At 47.9% G+C, this 19,988-nt stretch overlaps 1 protein-coding gene across 1 annotated transcript in view; it reads right to left on the bottom strand.

Annotated features, from left to right (window-relative positions):
* Nucleotides 1-19,988, bottom strand: part of dmd (dystrophin) — a 192,242-nt gene that overhangs the window by 42,133 nt on the left and 130,121 nt on the right. Inside the window, exons 48-61 of the mRNA XM_064311559.1 lie at nucleotides 19,773-19,920; nucleotides 19,023-19,163; nucleotides 18,338-18,487; nucleotides 17,720-17,821; nucleotides 16,017-16,116; nucleotides 15,265-15,473; nucleotides 14,091-14,208; nucleotides 13,115-13,326; nucleotides 12,066-12,220; nucleotides 10,933-11,122; nucleotides 8,750-8,922; nucleotides 7,904-8,060; nucleotides 5,443-5,563; nucleotides 927-1,195 (exon numbers count right to left, since the gene is read on the bottom strand). Of these exons, the coding sequence (XP_064167629.1) occupies nucleotides 927-1,195; nucleotides 5,443-5,563; nucleotides 7,904-8,060; nucleotides 8,750-8,922; nucleotides 10,933-11,122; nucleotides 12,066-12,220; nucleotides 13,115-13,326; nucleotides 14,091-14,208; nucleotides 15,265-15,473; nucleotides 16,017-16,116; nucleotides 17,720-17,821; nucleotides 18,338-18,487; nucleotides 19,023-19,163; nucleotides 19,773-19,920 (2,245 nt within the window). The remainder of the gene's footprint in view (nucleotides 1-926; nucleotides 1,196-5,442; nucleotides 5,564-7,903; nucleotides 8,061-8,749; nucleotides 8,923-10,932; nucleotides 11,123-12,065; nucleotides 12,221-13,114; nucleotides 13,327-14,090; nucleotides 14,209-15,264; nucleotides 15,474-16,016; nucleotides 16,117-17,719; nucleotides 17,822-18,337; nucleotides 18,488-19,022; nucleotides 19,164-19,772; nucleotides 19,921-19,988) is intronic.

The raw sequence follows: 19,988 nt of genomic DNA, 5'->3' as shown, positions 1-19,988 counted from the left end.
TCTGCGGTTAGTCCTCTGCGTCGCAGCATTAAAAAAATTTCCCAACACAGCTGCACGTCTGTTAGGGCCAATCTTTAGCTGGGCTAGCTTAGCAGCTGCAATCCCTTCAGTTTCAGAACAAAATAGCAAAATCTGCGATCCAGACAAGTAAAATTAGTTTGCTGGATTTCCACACGCCAACTACCTAGATGCCAACAAACCAGTTCACATAACGTGTGCTTCACAATGCCCAATAGGAGGTTATCAAGGCCAGTGAAGAAAATGAAATATTAAATAAACCCATATGTTGTGAGGCACAGAAAAGAACTGGATGGAAAGTTTTGTCTTATTATTCAAATCATTCAAAGTTTATGAATAAAAATTGAATACTTTTTGCCTCTGGTGTCGTGTTATGGGGTTCAGAAGCACACACTGAGAGCAACACTGTACATGATGCAAGGACCCAAAAAATAGTGCTTTAATCAAGCAATAATAATCCAAGTCAATAAACCTGCTGTCGGAATAGCTTTTATATCTCAGAGATTATTACACTATAAAAAATACAGCTCTTGATGGCATGCAATTGTCCAAGGTGGATGTAGAAATTACACATTTTAAAGACATCATGTTCCAAATGTTTACTGTTAAAAGTTAATACTTGTGTAATGCACATTTAAAATGTTCAAAGTTAATATACAAACTGAAGACAAGCATTTTTTTAACTTTATTTACCAGGTAGTGCCATTGAAATCTTTTCCCAAGGAAACAATTAAAGGGATATTGTTATAGACCTTTTACATCAGTGTTCGATGCCAATACAATAGAAAAGTTAAAAGAAAATGAAAACATCTTTTATTATTATTATTCTTCTCAGGAATGTTCTGCAGTGGCACCTCGTGGCCTAGTCTCATTGGCTGAACAGCAGTCTGCCCTCATTGGCCACTCACTTTGACTCTGTCGATGTGGTCCTGCAGGGAGTCGATGAGCAGGTCGCCCACGGGCTCCCAGGACTCCTTGACGGCCTCGGCCTGCTGCAGCCTGAGGTCCAGCCGGTCCTGGGCCTCCTGGAGCTCCAGGAGCCGCGCCAGGGCCCGGTCCAGCTGCTGCTGCCAGTCGGCCGAGCGCAGCCTCAGCCCCTCCCACCCCGCGCGCACGTCCTCCGCCTCCTTCCGCAGGACACGCCCCATGTTCTGAGCGCGCTCCTCGGGGGTCAACTCTGGCGAGAGGACGCACGGCGTAAGGGCCCCAAAAGACACACCCCAGCTGCGGGTTACTCTACAGCCCGAATACCCTAACACCGCCATGATAACACAGGGTGAAATACCCAACACATTCTGCAAGAGGAAGAGCACAAGCTGTAAACATCTAACACATTCTGCAAGATGAACACAAACCATAATACCCAACACATTCTGTAAGACGAAAACAAACCACAAATACCCAACACATTCTGCAACACAAACACAAACACAAACCACAAACACCCAACACATTCTGCAACACCAACACAAACCGTAAAAACACCCAACACATTCTGCAAGACAAACAAAACCACAAATACCCAACACATTTTTAAAGTATGATTTTGTAATGGTAAATTTACACCAAAAGAGCTACAGATGGTGTATAACCATACACGTCCTCGGTAGAGACACACATATTTGAATAAGGCAGTCAGTGCATTTTTCTACCTGAGTGTGTGTGTGTGGGTGTGTATGTGTGTGCATGTTTGAGTATGAGAGTGTGTGCGTGTATATGTGTATGTGTGTCTGAGTGTGTGTGTGTGTGTGTGTGTGTGTGTATGTGTGTGTGTATATGTGTATGTGTGTCTGAGTGTGTGTGTGCGTGAGTGTGTCTGTGTGAATGTGTGTGTGTGTCTGAGTGTAGGTCTGTGTGTGTCTGAGTGTGCGTGCGTGCGTGTGTGTGTGTGTGTGTATATGTCTATGTGTGTCAGAGTGTGTGTGTGTGTGTGTCTGTGTGTGTGTGTGTGGTGTGTGAGTGTGTGTGTGTGTGTGTGTGTGTGTGTGTGTGTGTGTGAGTGTGTGTGTGTGTGTGTGTGAGTGTGTGTGTCTGAGTGTGGGTGTGTGTGTGTGTGTGTGTCTGAGTGTGTGTGTCTGAGTGTGGGTGTGTGTGTGTGTGTGGGTGTCTGAGTGTGTGTGTGCGTGCCCATCAGGGCGTGGCTGATAGAGCTCCACAGCTGGCGCGGCGCGTTCATTATCTGCGCTGCAAATCGCGGGGTGCGGGGTGCGGAGACGCCGATTCCCCTCCACCAGACAGGAACTAAAACTGCATCAAAGGCCCTCGCCTCCTCGCCGGCGTCCCGAGCGCGCTCAGAGAGGCTCCGAAAGTACATCCTGTAGTTTTCCCCTCGCCGCTCACTGAGCATGTGCACAGGGGCTGAACGCATGCTCACGCATGCGAATGCGGGCTGTTTTCAAAGCTCTCTGACATTTCTCATAATCAAGTTCATTTTGGAAGTTTGGGACCTTGCCAACTCCACATGCCCCTATATATACATATACCCATATGTGTGTAAATCCTACGTTTTGTGTAACATCACAACACCTATTCAGAACTGAACCTCACTGCAAAACGAACATGTATATCCTCGTTCTTCCTGTTTTATGCCAACCCTAAAAATTGGGAGAAATTTTCCTCTAGACTCAAAGTAATTTTTGTTTTCCATTGCCTTTCTTAATACAGTCCCCCACAGAGTATGAACACCTTGCAAGCCCTATCCTATACACATGTAAACACACAGCATTAACATAGGATGCAGCAGAAATGTGCAGCATTAACGTGCAACACCTGACAGGAAGGGGACAGCCCATAGGTGGGTCACATACACAAACATCCTGCACACTGAAGGAGGAACATGTATAAACAACCTAAACACAAACTGTGGGACAAACACAGTGTAAGCAGCCCCCCCCCCCTCCCAGAAAATCGTCAAAAGAGAGTGCACACACTGTAGATCAGCAGTCAGGCACTGCTAAGTGACTGACACTACTTTTAGTTCCACTTCTGTCCACAGCTGGAGTTAACCCTGGTGGCGCCAAAGGGTTACTACACTACCTGCCCAAACAACAGACCAAGGAAACCCCTCCCAGCATGCAATACTGCACATAAGCCGCGTTTCCACCGCAGGAACTATACCCCGGAACTAGGAACCTTTTGAGGAACTCAGTGCGTTTCCACCGCAGGAACTAGGGTCTAAATTTAGTTCTGGGGGCTTTGTTTTACCCCCCAAAACGTTCCTGCTCGGGGGGTAGTACTTTCCGAAAGTACAGGAACCTTTTGGGTGGAGCTTGCAGCGCTGAACATTTCTGATTGGTCGAGTACTCGTAGCATTTGTGTTGTATTTATTTTCCGCCATTACCCGCCATGTTTGAAAATATGCAGCGGCAAACCAATTTATTTTCATAATAACTTCAAATCAAACTTGTATGTTATGCGGCGCAGTAGCCTACTTTTGGTTATAGCCTGTCAACGTCTTGGAATTATAACGTGTGCTCTTCTGTTCTTTTCTTGCTTTAGTATTCGTTTTATAAAATGCTAAGCATTCGTGCTGGGACAGCATATTACGTAGGCTACCAAAACATTCAAACGGATTAATTCGGTTGCTGAATATTTTCTTCCGGATTTTCTTTGTTAGCCCGTTGTAATTGACTCAAAACGTTTGATACAGTTATGTGAGGTATGCGGTAGTTCTGCATAATTAACATTGGTGATACAGTACAAGCAAACTGGAAATCACCTTCCGCACTTTTTATCCGGGTAAAATAACAGGTTAATTCTAGTAATCTTCGCTTTAGCTTTTTCAGACTGCCGTAATTTTACTCAATTTTACTGCCATTTTTCAATTCCACGAAAAGACCAGGAAGACTATGGACTCATTTATGGTGCATGGTTCGCATCTGGAGGGCACACTTCGCTGCTCGGCTAGCAGTAACTTCGAAGGAAAGCAAACTGTGGCTGTACCACTACTAATTTACATTTTCACGCAAGTCCGAGTTTTCGTTCTATTCTTGTGATTTTGCGATTAGCCTATATGGAATTGACGACGAGAAAGTAATAAAACAGCAAATTGTATACAATGTGTGCATGTTTTCTGCTGTTAATGAATGTGTTTGAGAGGATATATGAGAATCAATAAATACAAAAGTAACCATATATAGTCATTGTTGGTAACCCGTTGTATAGCCTATAAGTGGAATAAACCCCTCCGGGCTGTCCCGGTTATTAGAAAATAATGTAGGCTACTTCGGTGGTAGTATGGGTTACAGAAGAAATCATATGACAGATGGACCGACGACAACGTCAGTGGGCTAATTTGCCTAATCTTCGCGGTACTTTAGACCCCGGTGGAAACGCAGACAACCATTGGCTGAAGGAACCTTTTAGTTCCTGGTAAAGTAGTTCCTGGGACTGAAAGTTCCGGGTAATTTTGGTGGAAACGCGGCTATAATATCACTTCCCACACACACTTCACACAACACACATGGTCTACTTGAGAGTACAGACCCAAAAAAAGAAAAGAAACACAGATCAGCACAGAAAGCTACGAAAAGGTAACTGACAGGAGTGGAAGTATTTTTGTCAGTTTTGTGTGCTGTCCTCCTACACAGTTAGCAGCGTCTCTTTCTGTTCCTGAAGAGAAGCTCATTACAGCTGGCTGCACGCAGGACTTAATTCCGCTGCGCTTAAATGCTCCGCCGTTTCACCGAGACGTACAAACAAGTCCACATGACACAGTTTTAGCTCATTAAGTGTTCTCGCTATGAGAGCTAATCATGTTATCGACTGTTCATTAGAGAAGAAAATCCCAATCCTCTGATTCAACTATATTAAAGTGCATTTATTCTGCTTCGGATGCGTTAACATTCAAGGGCTGTTTTAGTGTCTGCGTGTGTCTGTGTGTGTGTGCACGCACGCGCGTGTTTGTGTGTACAGGTGCGTGTGTGCATGTGCATATGTTTGTGAACGCATGTGTGTGTGTACGCATGTGTGTATGTGTGTGTGTATGTGCGTGTGTACACACGTGTGTACGTACGTGTGTGTGTGTATGTACGCATGCGTGTGTGTGTACGTGCATTTGTATGCATGCGTGTGTTTATGTAGGTGTGTCTGTGTGTGTGTGCGTGAGTATGTACGCATGCGTGTGTGTGTATGTGCGTGTGTGTATATGCATGCATGCGTGTGTGTATGTGCATGTGTACGCATGTGTGTGTATATGTGTGTGTGCGTGTGTGTGTATGTACGTGTGTGTGTGTGTATTTGTACATGTGTGTGTGTGTGTGTGTGTACGTGTGTGTATATGTACGTGTGTGTGTGTGTGTGTGTGTATGTATGTGTGTGTGTGTGTGTGTGTATATGTACGTGTGTGTGTGTGTGCGTGTGTGTGTGCACACGCATGCTTGGTGTGCTGCGTCTGAACGGACGTGGCGTTCCTCCTCCCCTCACCTCCTTGCTCCGGCTCCGCCCTCCCTGCTCCGTCAGTCGGCTGCTCTGACAGGAAGACCCTCACTGCTTCCAGCGCGCCGGTCACCGCAGGCTCCTTGGCCCGAATGTCCTTCCTGAACGCCTGGAACGCACCGTCACAGAGAGGACAAGAGGAACGCACCATTACAGAGAGGACAAGAGGAACGCACCATTACAGAGAGGACAAGAGGAACGCACCGTTACAGAAAGGACAAGAGGAACGCACCATTACAGAGAGGACAAGAGGAACGCACCATTACAGAAAGGACAAGAGGAACGCACCATTACAGAGAGGACAAGAGGAACGCACCATTACAGAGAGGACAAGAGGAACGCACCATTACAGAGAGGACAAGAGGAACGCACCATCACAGAGAGGACAAGAGGAACGCACCATTACAGAGAGGACAAGAGGAACGCACCATTACAGAGAGGACAAGAGGAACGCACCATCACAGAGAGGACAAGAGGAACGCACCATTACAGAGAGGACAAGAGGAACGCACCATTACAGAGAGGACAAGAGGAACGCACCATCACAGAGAGGACAAGAGGAACGCACCATCACAGAGAGGACAAGAGGAACGCACCATCACAGAGAGGAGAAGAGGAACGCACCATTACAGGGAGGACAAGAGGAACACACCATCACAGAGAGGACAAGAGGAACGCACCATTACAGAGAGGACAAGAGGAACGCACCATTACAGAGAGGACAAGAGGAACGCACCATCACAGAGAGGACAAGAGGAACGCACCATTACAGAGAGGACAAGAGGAACGCACCATCACAGAGAGGACAAGAGGAACGCACCATTACAGAGAGGACAAGAGGAACGCACCATCACAGAGAGGACAAGAGGAACGCACCATCACAGAGAGGACAAGAGGAACGCACCATTACAGAGAGGAGAAGAGGAACGCACCGTCACAGAGAGGACAAGAGGAACGCACCATCACAGAGAGGACAAGAGGAACGCACCATCACAGAGAGGACAAGAGGAACGCACCATCACAGAGAGGACAAGAGGAACGCACCATTACAGAGAGGACAAGAGGAACGCACCATTACAGAGAGGACAAGAGGAACGCACCATCACAGAGAGGACAAGAGGAACGCACCATTACAGAGAGGACAAGAGGAACGCACCATCACAGAGAGGACAAGAGGAACGCACCATTACAGAGAGGACAAGAGGAACGCACCATCACAGAGAGGACAAGAGGAACGCACCATTACAGAGAGGACAAGAGGAACGCACCATTACAGAGAGGACAAGAGGAACGCACCATCACAGAGAGGACAAGAGGAACGCACCGTCACAGAGAGGACAAGATATGTGGCAGTGACAGATATTCCACAAATACAGTATGTTCCAGTGTATTTACGTTTTCCGATCACTATTTATTCACAGAATTTATTTTGGGCATAAAGTTGTAAGTCCTTTGAGACCACCCACATCCGAACCTTTGGAAGATGGGGTTTCTGGGCTGGATATATTAGTGACAGTAAAAACAGTAAGCTTCATATTTTTAACTGCTCAGGATTGACGCAGGTCAGATGCAATCTCAGGCCCGCCAGTCTCTGCTGTGAGGTTGTGGCTGTTTAGTCTGTAATATCGAATAATGCTCTCCTCTTGGGATTCTGAACTTCACTGAAACAGTCTGTGCTCAGTGGTAAACACAGATGGCACAAAGGCATCAGTGTCTTTCTCTGATCTTCCTAAATTCATTTTGGCTTCCAGTGTGAAATGAAGGAGATATATAAAAAGGACTCTAAAGCTTGTTTACAGTCTATATTTAAGACCGTTTAGTATTTTCAACCAGAGTGGTACCAGTACTGCAATCTCAACAAAACATGGAAAGGACAAGCTAATAGCATGTACAAATCGTACTATGTAGATACATAAATACACACTTGCTAAAGACTTCCTGTCATGTTCCTGAAATCCAATGATGCCAAATTATAGGAAAAATTGAATTGCCTCATATGTTTAACAGAAAGTCACAATATTTTCTGCATGTGTTCATACAAAACTTCATGAATGTGAATCCAAGAACATTCTGGAACTTTGGAAGTTCTCTTTGCAACATTCTTCAACTTCTCTTCCAAAGTGACGTAAATAATGAAGCCTAACACCTCAGGCCCTCTAACCGCAGACAGTACTGACATTAATAGCCTGATATGACTCACTCCTTCACCTCAGTTTATGAGAGAAAAGTGACATCAACGACATTATGAGCCAGCTCCCCTAAAACAGCCATCCATACACCTTCAGAAAAAGAAGGCTGCACTCACCCATGCTTCCTGCTATCCTAGTCCTGCGAAAGGAAAACTAATCAGCATTCTTAACGCCATCCCTCATTTTGCTCTGAACACCGGCCAAGAAAATTATGCATTTATAACTACATTCCCCACAATCCTTCACTTCCCGACTCTCACCCTGTGTGTGTCAAGCTGCTGCTGCACAGTGGGGACATCGCCCCCTACAGGTGCCTGCTGGGCCAGCTCCTCGCTCTTCAGTGCCAGCCAGTTGAGCAGTTCCTGCAGGGACATGTGCAGCCGCTTCCACTGCTGTGTGCTGGCATCCAGGTGAGACCTGCAATGAGAGAGACAGACAGTCACTAAACATACCTGTGTGTCTGTCATCACACCTGTATGCTTGTCTCACCTGTGTGCTAATCAAACCTGTATGTCTGTCACACCTGTGTGTCTGCATACCTGTGTACTTATCACACCTGTATGTCTGTCACACCTGTATTCTCATCACACCTGTGTCTTAAAACCTGTGTACTTATCACACCTGTATGTCTGTCACACCTGTGTGTCTGCATACCTGTGTACTTATCACACCTGTATGTCTGTCACACCTGTGGGCTCTTCATACCTGTGTCTTAAAACCTGTGTACTTATCAACCCTGTATATCCGTCACACCTGTACTCTGCACACCTGTATGTCTGTCACACCTCTACTCTTCACACCTGTATGTCTGTCTCACCTGTACTCTGCACACCTGTATGTCTGTCTCACCTGTACTCTACACACCTGTATGTCTGTCACACCTGTACTCTACACACCTGTATGTCTGTCACACCTGTACTCTACACACCTGTACAACGGTCTCACCTGTACTCTGCAACTGATGTCTGTCTACTGTACTGCACACCTGCGACGGTCACATATGCAGCTGTACTGCCATGGCAGTAGCAGCGTTTAATGCCAGCAGCAGCACGGGCTGTAAAGGGCCCTGAGGGCGGGGCCAATGCGCAGGCGAGGCAGCCGCTCACCTGATGCTGAGGGACTTGCTGCGCAGCTCGTTCCAGCGCTGGCCCATGTTGTCCAGCCGCCGCTGCAGCAGGCCCGCGTCCTCGGACCCCTCCAGCGAGGTCAGGATGCGCTGGCCATTCTCGTCCAGCGTGTGGAAGGCCTCCGTGTGGCCCTGGATCTCCGACTGGAGCTCCTGCGGACGGAACCCCGAGCGGGGCGGGGCGGGGCGGGGTCCGGGTCAGTCCCGGGGGCACGATAAAGACCCCGACCGCCAACCCTTAAGAGCTCGGGATCACTTCAGCCACCCCAAAAACACTGCCTCAACACGGCCACGCGGTAAAACTACATCACCCTCAGAGCCACATCCCAAAACCACACGGAGAAGACCCTCAGACAAAGACATGCCTCAGAACTCAAATCTGAAGTACAGGACTTTTCCCACATCTAACTCAGTGCCAAGCAATTATCGCTGAATTTAGGCTGGCGCTTCTACGATGCGTGCCTTGGCATTTCATCAGTGCTATTTCTAACTCGCATATTCCTGTGGTCCTTAATACAGAGACAGCCGAGCTTTCCACAATCTAACCATACCAAAGCTAATACCTCAGGCATCAGACAACCAAATCAATCAATCAATACCCCCATCTAATTAATTATATGGCCGACTTCTCAACAGAATCTCTATTTGAGAATATCACCTGATGGTACTTTATTAACTGCACATTGCGGTATGTACAAGCAGAGCATTACCATTGTGTGTACATCCACAGTATGTACTGCATCACACGATCTGTATCACAGCTTACACACACACACACACACCACATTATCATGTGCATCACAGTTCCTGTATATTGAAGAACTGCAACAGATTTACTCCACAACAAAAGACTGCAGATGTACTGGAGAAGAACTAAAATGTCACAGTATGTACTAGTGATGTATTATACTCACTATATATGAGCAGGCTCTGCATTATACTTCATAATGTGCAGACTTTATAACACAATACATACAGGTATAGCATTATGTTGACTGTTTAACACAATACTATATGTCAAGGTAATGTTTAATCAATGTATATTAGTACAGACAAGCACTACTACTGTATTAAATATACTGTAGCCCAGTGTAAAATGTCAATACACAGATATATATATATATATAAAAATTTTAATGTTTCATGCAGTATATATTTATTCATTTTAGTCAATTTGTACACATTCGAGTATTTAGTTATAAGAGTTTAGGTAATGCACAACACCCACTGATTTTAGCCTGAAGGAAAATCTTACTTTAAAGAGACTTTAAAATAACTTCTAGCCCCATTTACAATTACATAACATAAAGTACATTAGATTTAGAACACATTAATGCAGAACTCTCCTTACATAATATTTTTAAATTATTACATTCATATTAGACGGGAGACTACATCTGAAAATATCTGCAGAAACAATCTCACACACACACACACACACGCACGCACGCACACAGGTAGGTGAACTCTGACCTTTACATGGTATGTTTTCCTGCGTAACATGTCTAATCCAGAGCACAGAATCCAGTCACAGCCAGGATTCTGCGAACATGGCTAGCTTTCTCCAAGTCTCCGCAAAGCCTCAGCACCCTTAGTGCGTGTGTGTGTGTGTGTGTGTGAATGTGTGTATGGATCTGTGTGTGTGCATGTGTGTGTGTGTCTCATAATGAAGCACACAGGGCCTGCCGGGGGAAACACAGGCTGTGTTGTTTTCGGTAAGCGTGGGTGCCACTGGAGAGAGACACAGAGGGGCGGCGCTGGTGCCGATGAGAACAGGCCCCTGTCTTCACGCCGCACAATGCTGTGCGGGCCGCTCTCTTCCTCCCTCTCCAGCATCGAACCCCTGCTCTCCGCTGTGCCAAGCACACATTCCTTCCATACCAGCCAGGCCAACTCAAGTCAAGGCCTCTGTGGAGCTCGGGACTAGGGGGGGCATGTAACCACCCCCGCTACGCTGGTGCAACAATCCCCCCCCCCCCCCCCCAAACACTTGTACATCTCTCAGCGACCACATCTGTAACTTTAACTGGGATGGAGACATGCTATGGGACTGCTGCCCTCCCATTGGATGGAAGGGGACCCCTGAGAAAGTGGGAGGAGCCGGTGGGCCCGTGCAGGCGCGTTCGCCCTGCAGGCCGGCCCGCTGACTCCCCACCGCCTCACCTGCCACTGCGCCATCAGCTGGTGTCCCATGGACGGGTCCTCCAGCAGCCCCTCCTTGTGGGTGGCGTCCTGGAGCACGTTGGCCGTGGTCTCCGCCTCCGTCAGCCAGTTCAGGAACTTCTCCAGGTCCAGATAGAACTGCTGCAGCAGCCGCAGAGCCGCCTCCAGGGCCGCCTCCCTGTCGCCCACCCTGCAGAGCCGCCACAGAGGGGTCACGGGGTCACAGACACCACAGTGGAGGGGTCAGGGGTCATGCGCACCAAAGTGGCGGGTTGAGGGCTCACAGAGTTACATTCGCCAGGGAAGAGTCGGAGGTTATACACACTACAGAACGTTCAGAGATCACATGCTACAGGGTGGGGTCAGAGAGAGGTGAATGACTGATATTGACTTGCTGAGTGACTGAGACAGAGTGACGTACACTGCCATTTCTCTGGCTTTTTCCTTCAGTCAGAACTAAAGACCTTTCTGACTAGTGGGTCTGGGACAAAGAAGCACCCTGGTTGTGGGCTCTGGCTTTAAAATAAAGGGTACGGTGTGTGGCACAGTGGGTAAGGAACTGGGCTTGTAACCGAAAGGTCGCTGGTTCGATTCCTGGGTAAGGACACTGCCGTTGTACCCTTGAGGAAGGCACTTAACCTGCATTGCTTCAGTATATATATCCAGCTGTATAAATGGATACAATGTAAATGCTATGTAAAAAGTTGTGTAAGTCGCTCTGGATAAGAGCGTCTGCTAAATGCCTGTAATGTAATGTACGCACATCATTTTGTGTTTGTTGAGGTGAACTGGTTGATGGCGGTTGGTTGGCATATTGGTGTGTGTTTGCTGTTGGTTGGCTGGTATGTTGGTGTGGGTTTCTTGCTAGTTGGTTAGCTGGTTGGTGTGGGTTTGATTTTAGTTGGTTGGTTGGTATGGGTTCGTTGAAGTGAATTGGTTGATGGCAGTTGGTTGGTATATTGGTGTGGGTTTGTTGTAGGTTGGTAGGCATGTTGGTGTGGGTTTATTGTTAGTTGGTTGGTATGCTGGTTGCTGGTACGGATTTGTTGGTGGCTGGTTTGTTGGTTGGTTGGTTGGTTGGTTGATGGCCTATGGTGATTGGTTGATGTGAGTACTCACACAGGCGTACTAACCTCTTGTTGATGTTGGCCCAGGTGGCATTCACGTTGTCTGTGAGCAGGTTAACTCTGCTGGTGTCGTCGTTGGCGTAGTTCTTCAGCAGATCACGGGCCAGGTCGTTACTCACGTCCACGGACGTCTGCCACTGCTGCAGGTCCTTCACAAAATTCTACAGGATCCAGAGAATTCCCATAAGCTCAGTCTGGACCCATCTGACACGAACACGCACATGTGTACACATATATACGCATACAGACGCACACGTGTACTGTATTACAGGCTCACTCTCCCGAAATGTGTGCCTTCCTCCCACGTTCAGCAGGGTCCTCAAGCTCACTAGGTTTCTACATTACTATTGAGACGTTTCTAATCAACTGATTTTAACACTTCATTAAGGAGAACAAGCAAATCGATGTGTTGTATTTTCCTTCATTTAGCCAAGAGTGTGTGTCTGTGTGTGTGTGTGAGAGAGAGAGAGATAGAGAGGGAGAAGCAGAAGCTGCGTGCGACTGTGTGTGTGTAAGAGAGAGAGAGAAAGAGAAGGAGAGATTATGAGTTTGTGTGTGAGAGAGGAAAGAATGTGTGTGTGTGTGTGAGAGAGTGAGAAACTGTGTGTGTGTGTGTGAGAGAGAGAGAGAGACACAGACTCTGTGTGTGTATAAGTGTGATTATACCACTGGGTAAGAGGTTATTGTGAGGAGGCAGAGAGGCACAAAAATTCTAATGTGCAGAACTTCAGACAATAGAGAACTGAGCTGTGTCTGTGCCTCTTGCACTTCGTCATTACATTTGCATTATTTCCATTTAACACTCTTATCCACAGCGATTTGCATCATATATTGAATTTTTTTCTATTTTTACATAGTATCCATTTATTTAGCTGGATATTTGCTGAAGCAATTCAGGATACGTTCCCTGCTCAAGGGTAAAGCAGAAGTGGCCTACCTGGGATTCAAACCTGCAACCTTGGTCACAAGCCCAGTTCCCTAACAATTATGCCACACTGCCATCTTTGAATTTGTGTGTGCGTATGTGCGCACGCGTGCGTGTCTGTCTGTCTTACCTTTAGGTCAGCGTTCTGCTTCTTAAGTGCATCCACCGTATAGGATATCTCCTTCCAGGACTCCAGCTTGTCATTGGCTCGCTTTAGCAAAGGCTCCACCTCCTTCTTTGCATCCAGCCAGTGGCCAGAGTCCTTCAGCATGCGCTGCAGTTCCGTCCACCTGTCTGTCAACCGGCCGTGTAGCTCCTCCCACTGTGTCTGTAATTTATCAACTACACAGCCATAGAGAGTAGATGTATAACGATACACAGGACGAAAGATGCACAGTCAAAGATGAGGGTGTAAAAATCCACAGACGGAGGCACAGCCACAGGGGCATGGGCACAGTCACAGACAGAGGAATAGTCCCAGAGGCACAGTTACAGACAGCAGCACAGCCACAGACACAAGATACACATGCTTAACCACAGAGGCACAGACTGAGAGAGGCACAAACAGATACGCTACAGTTAAAGTTGTCATCCTGCCTCCAGTAAGTTTGCGGTTTCCCTAAGTCCTTTTGATTATAATGGACTTTTCTTTTTTTTTTACAAAGACAAGAAAATTTGGGCAATTTTACAATATCATCCAATTTAGAAGCCACCGGTAGTCAAGGCAACATGTTTAGAACCCATTTCCTATTATTAGACTGAACGAAGATATAATCTACCTTAAAAGGAAATCTGTCAACACACAGTGCAGGGAGCTTCTCCACTACCCCATCCATAATCACACCCTACCTACCCTGCTAAAGTACCCCACCCATAATCACACCCAACCCTGCTCCCCTACCCCACCTACAATCACACCTTAACCTGCTTCACTACCCCACCCAAAGTCACACCCAAACCTGCTTCAGTACCCCACCCATAATCACACCCTAAACAGGCCAGGGACATGCAATTCCATTTGAATTTTTTCCATAAAAAAAAAAAAAAAGTGCTTTTCACCCGACATCACTTTGCCACCCTGCTAGCACAAGACACGCTTCACTTACTGCGGTCGGTGATGAAAGCACGGGCCTCCTGATTGTTGGTTTTGTTCTTGAGGTTTTGAGCGGCAGTGATCTGACTGTCCAGTTGGGGGCGCTTCTGCTCCAGGTCCTGCAGTGTGGCCTGAGCAACGGAGAGGAATGGCAGTCACATGTCAAATAAACAGCCAATAAGATTCTTTAGGGGTGGGTTCATGCAATGAACAAATAATCTCATAGCTGCTCAATAATACACCTGGTCTGAACTGATCCACCTCCCCACCCAGCACCGCAGCAGGTTCCTGCTTCATTGAACTCTAATATCAAATGAATACTTACTTCACAACACCAACCACCACAACATGCTTCCCTGCTCCGCTACACCACCCAACATCACATCCAACATCAGGCTCTCTTGAGATCTTGCCTCATTCCACTAAAAACCAGTTTCCCTCATATTTAAACAACAGTCTGTTAAGTGACAGTAAATGAAGAAGGTGTACGGAGTACTGTTCACCCGGGATGCACTGTACAACAGAGCACCTTAAACATTCCCATCGGCCACAGAAAGCACTAACTGCTCACCACTACTGAAGAGCATACAGCAGCAACTATCAACTGAACTCCAAAACTCACAACTGCTTGTTAACAGTACATAAGTAATGTGTACAAAATACAGCACTTTGTTATCATCATACCATTATGTTTATTTGTACTGCCGCAATCACTGTACAAATTATTAATATGAAGTGTTTTATATTAATGGCAAAATCCTAATGCGTTTCATAGCCGCTGCCAGCAGATTATTTTGAACTCAATTTGAAGAAGGTTCCCGAGAGAGGGAAACAGATGAAGAGGGAGAAAGTGAGGGAACGAGAGAGAGGAGAGAGACAGAGAGGGATCCAGAAGAGAGATGGAGAGGGACTGAGAGACAGAATGATGGAGTGAGCACAAGAGAGGAGAGAGAGAGACAGCGGGGGGGAGGGGGGGGTGAATTTCCAGAATGAATCTCAATGCTGCCGTCTTCTGGGATGAAAGCGTAGATTAATTACCTCAGTGATGGTATGATCGTGGATGTCACTCACTCATGATGAATTAAACATTTATGCAACCTGACTACATGGACAGACAGACTCATTTCTTCACAATGATAACATGTTTGTTTTTAAAAGGCTTTGAAAGGTTATAAAGTAGCTCATACCCTCTGTTTCACAATCATATCATTGATCTCCTCCAGGTCAGCCACTGTGACTCTCTGGGACTTGACCAGGTGGTCACGTAGCGACAGCCAATCGGTGAGCTCCATCCAGGACCTGTTGAATTGTGCCAGGGCTGGCATCTCCATAAACAGTGAGGATGGCATCTCACCCAGCGTGGCACTGCCAGTCAGAGTCTCCGTCACCTTCTCTCCTGCAGCGAACAGGAAGAGAGAGGTTTTACTGCTTTCCTCCACACCTCCTACAGACACACGCCATGCAACACACACACACACACATGCATGCACGCACACTCTCTCACACACACACACATACACAAACACACACACGCACGCGCGCACACTCTCTCTAGCACGCACACACACACACACATACACAAACACACACACACACACACACACACACACAAACACAAACACACACGCATACACACACACACACACACACACACAGTCTCTCACAAACACACATGCCACGCAACACACACACATACACACACTCTCTCACAAAGACACATGCATATTCACATACTCTCTCTCACACATGCACACACATACACACACACACACACGTACGATCTCACACACGCACACTCTCTCGTGCACACACACACACACACGTACGATCTCACACACGCACACTCTCTCGTGCACACACACACACCCTTGTATGAGCAGCTCGGGTCTCAGCGCGCCGGTGTGTGAACGCGTGGCGGTGGTGGTATTGGGGTACTCACGCGCAGTGTCAGGGGTCACTACCCTGCTCTGCTTCTCCTTCAGCTCCTTCAGCAGCTCCAGGATGGCCCTCCAGTCCACACTGAGCTCGTCAAACTTCCCCTGCAGGAAGCCCAATGCACACAGGTCAGCCAGCCAGCAGCTCCCGCAGTCAGCCAATCACACCCCCCCCCCCCCCACGGACCGATACCGGACGGACGGACAGACGGACGCACCGACCTGAACTTGAATTTCAGCACAGCACTGCGAGAATCACACCCACGTATCAGATCATACTACCCGTACGAGAACATCAAACACACACGACAATGCTCTGCCGTTACATCTTCATTTAAAATACGCTAACTACGCTAACTGCAGAGCCACCGCAATCTTTATTCATGCTCACTGATCTAAGCAGCGCATTCCAGGCATGCGCATCTATTCTAATGTGAAGTGGCACGAGGCCAATTCTCCTTATTGTGATAAAGAGGTTCTAGAACATGATCCCGACTCCATTTCAATCAAGTATAAAGATTAAGGTGTGTTTTACACTGATTCACTAGAGCACAAAAGTTGTTCAGATTTGCTTGACTTCCTGGTTGCATTGTGTGGACAGGGTTTTTTGCCCCCTCAAATAATGAACGCCATAATAAATTGATCGAGTCCAACATTGTAGACATAGGCTTATACAATATGTGTAAAAAATCTGAATGCATGAACCGTTGCACAAAAAAACCCAAGGAAAATATCGCAAGAGTCGCAAGTGAGTGTAAAAACATGTGATCAGTATTAACAGTCCAGCACCAGCAGCAAGGGCAAGGCTGCAAAAGATAAGTCCCCGTCAGACTGGCTAAAGGTTTATCCACGGCTACAATGGGATTAAGGTGAAAAGCAATTACTCGGTTAGCACTCAATGCTAATTGTCGCTACTTCTAGGTTAATTAGACGCTCGAGTGGCGCTGCGGCGCTCCTTTGAGCAGGAAGTTGAAAGCGGAGCGGAGCGAAACGCAAAATTCAGGAAAAAAAAATCTCGGAACAATCGCGACTTGACAGATCTCGGGAACGTCGCAGATCGCGGGGGCTTTTTTTTTTCCCGCCGAGAACTTTGATCTGTCCTCCACTGAGAGGAGAGCGAAAAACGAAGGAGAAAAAAACAAAGGGAAGACCTTGAAGAAGTAAAAAAAAAAAAAAAAAGTCTCTTTGGGAAACGTTTCCAAGTTACTTCATATTTACGGTGAGAATGTCTGGCTGTAGCAGTGGAATTTACTCTGCAAATGAAGATAGGCCGCTTTTTTTTTTCCCAACGACACTTCCACTTAAATTAATCCATGCAACCGACGCAGAACTTGACAGCAGAGTCATTCTGCAATTGCGAATTAAGACATAAAACAAGTGGTGCATATAAGTAGAATAATTACATATGTAGTATAAACACTGCATTTTCTTAAGTGTGTGCAAATGTATTTATTGCTTACATCCATAAATGTCAAATATCTTCTTCACTAAAACATAAGGGAAATCATTTATCCTCAGACAAATTAATTGAAAGCCCTGTGGGGTAACAGTGATAATTTTTGCTTACTGGGACAGACTCATATTCAGCAGAATAGGGAATGAGGGCTGAGACTTCACAGAGGGATTTGGGCGTGGCCAGTGGTAATTAGGGTTGAAAGGTGAAATGTAAAAGGTGGGTTCGGGGTTGGGGGGGGGAATGCGGACACACCTTTAAAGGCTGCGAGGGGGGTCTGTTCTTGTACAACAGCTGAAACTTGGCGAAAACTCCTTCCACATCCGGACGCTTGGCTTGGACAGAATCTTCTATCTCCTGAAATCGCGGACACCGTTAATGAGTCACACAACCAGATCAATTAACCGCAGTGCCATCATCATTATATCCTGCAAAAAATGTCTATGAACAACACAAGCACACACAACTCCCCTCAATGAAATAGCATGTGAGAGTGTGACTGTGGGTTTCAGTTAAGTTCTGGGAAAGGCTTCAGGTGCATTGGTGTGGGGCTCAGCTGAGTGTGGGGGTGGGGCTCAGGTGAGTTGGGGTGGGCTCAGGCGAGTGTGGGGCGGGCTCAGGTGAGTGTGGGGGTGGGCTCAGGCGAGTGTGGGCGGGGCTCAGGTGAGTGTGGGGGTGGGCTCAGGTGAGTGTGGGGGCGGGCTCAGGTGAGGGTGGGGGTGGGGCTCGGGGGCGGGGCTCAGGTGAGGGTGGGGGTGGGGCTCAGGTGAGGGTGGGGGAGGGGCTTAGTCAAGTGTGGGGGCAGGGCTCAGGTAAGAGTGTGGGGGTGGGGCTCAGGTAAGAGTAGGGGCGGGGCTCAGATAACACTGGTACCTTGGTATCGCCCGTTTGTCTGCAGAGCTGAAGCTGCTCTTTGGTGCTGGAGGCCCAGAGGGAAAGCTGGGAGACCTGATCCTGGACCTGAGACAGATCCTTCAGCAGGTCCAAGATCTCCTGCAGCTTCTCTGGCAACACCCGAGAGACCTGCAGGTGTGCATGCATGAGCATGATAAATAACACACACACATACTGTCCATCACACACACACACAACATCCATTACACACACACCACACTGTCCATCACACATACCCGCATACACACTGTCCATCACACACACACCACACTGTCCATCACACATACACACACACACACACACACACACACACACACTGTCCATCACACATACACACACACACACACACACACACACTGTCCATCACACATACACACACACACACACACTGTCCATCACACACACACACACACACACAATATCCATTACACACACACCACACTGTCCATCACACATACCCGCATACACACTGTCCATCATACACACACACCACACTGTCCATCACACACACACACACACACACACTGTCCACCACATATAGACACACCACCACATCCATCACACACACACGCGCTCGATCACCCCTCTATGCGCACATGTACATACAGTAGCCTGTGCTACATAAAGTGTAGGGGTAATGTTTGATGTCACAGGGACGGGTCACCTTAGTCCAGCGAGTATTGATGAGCTGCAGGTCTGCCTGTAGAGCCTCACTCTGTTTGGGCGCAGGCAGTGATGCGCTCGCCTTCCGGTCGTTCAGCTCTTTAAGGGTGTCCTTCCTGCGCGGCAGCTCCAGCACCCTTGGCTGCCAATCAGAAACAGCCGGTGGGTCACATGAGAGGGCATCAGCAGGGCCCCCGCACACAGCATGAGAGATAAGAGCAGAAGAGGACTAACAGTAGGAGTGCAAGCTGCTTCCACTGAGGTGCGGTGAAAACAGAGCTCACGCAGGCTGTGTGTGTGACTGACCGGCAGGAAAGCACAGAGAGGCTGATGTGAGAAGCAGGACTGGCAGTCAAGTGAGAGAGAAGCACTGAGAGGAGGGGGATAAGCCCTGTGTGTTTGGTCCCCACTACGCATCGCAACAGGAAAAGTGCCGTGTGTGTTTGGTCCCCACTACGCATCGCAACAGGAAAAGTGCCATGTGTGTTTGGTCCCTGCTCCGCCCCCCCAGCAGAAACATACCAGTGTGTTTAGCCCTCACTTCGCCATGCAACAGGAACACGCCCCCCTGTGTTTGGTCCCCACTCCGCCCCCTCAGCAGGAACACACCCACTCGTTTTGCTCCCTCTGCTTTAACAGACCCAGGTAGTGGCAGGACGGCCACGGCGTGCGCACACACACACACACACACACACACACACACACACACACGGCCGGCGGATGGAGGCGGTTCGGAGCTGTATTCACCGACCTGCACTTTCTCCAGCGACGCCCTCAGCTGCTCCTGGTTGCCCGGCTGCGGAACGATGGCGGCCGCGCCCTCCGCCTCGTCCAGCCAGGACAGGAACTCGCTCAGGTCCTCCTGCAGCTCGGCCGCCGCGTGACGCGCCTCCGTCGACCTGCCGGACGCACAGACGGACGGACGGACGCAAGGTCAGCCTCAGAACGGCACCGCGGCCGGCGAGGG

This window comes from Anguilla rostrata, chromosome 15 (assembly GCF_018555375.3).
Source record: "Anguilla rostrata isolate EN2019 chromosome 15, ASM1855537v3, whole genome shotgun sequence".
Classification (NCBI taxonomy): domain Eukaryota; kingdom Metazoa; phylum Chordata; class Actinopteri; order Anguilliformes; family Anguillidae; genus Anguilla; species Anguilla rostrata.
The sequence above is the reverse complement of the archived record's forward strand: the minus strand, read 5'-3'. Positions and strand labels throughout refer to the sequence as shown.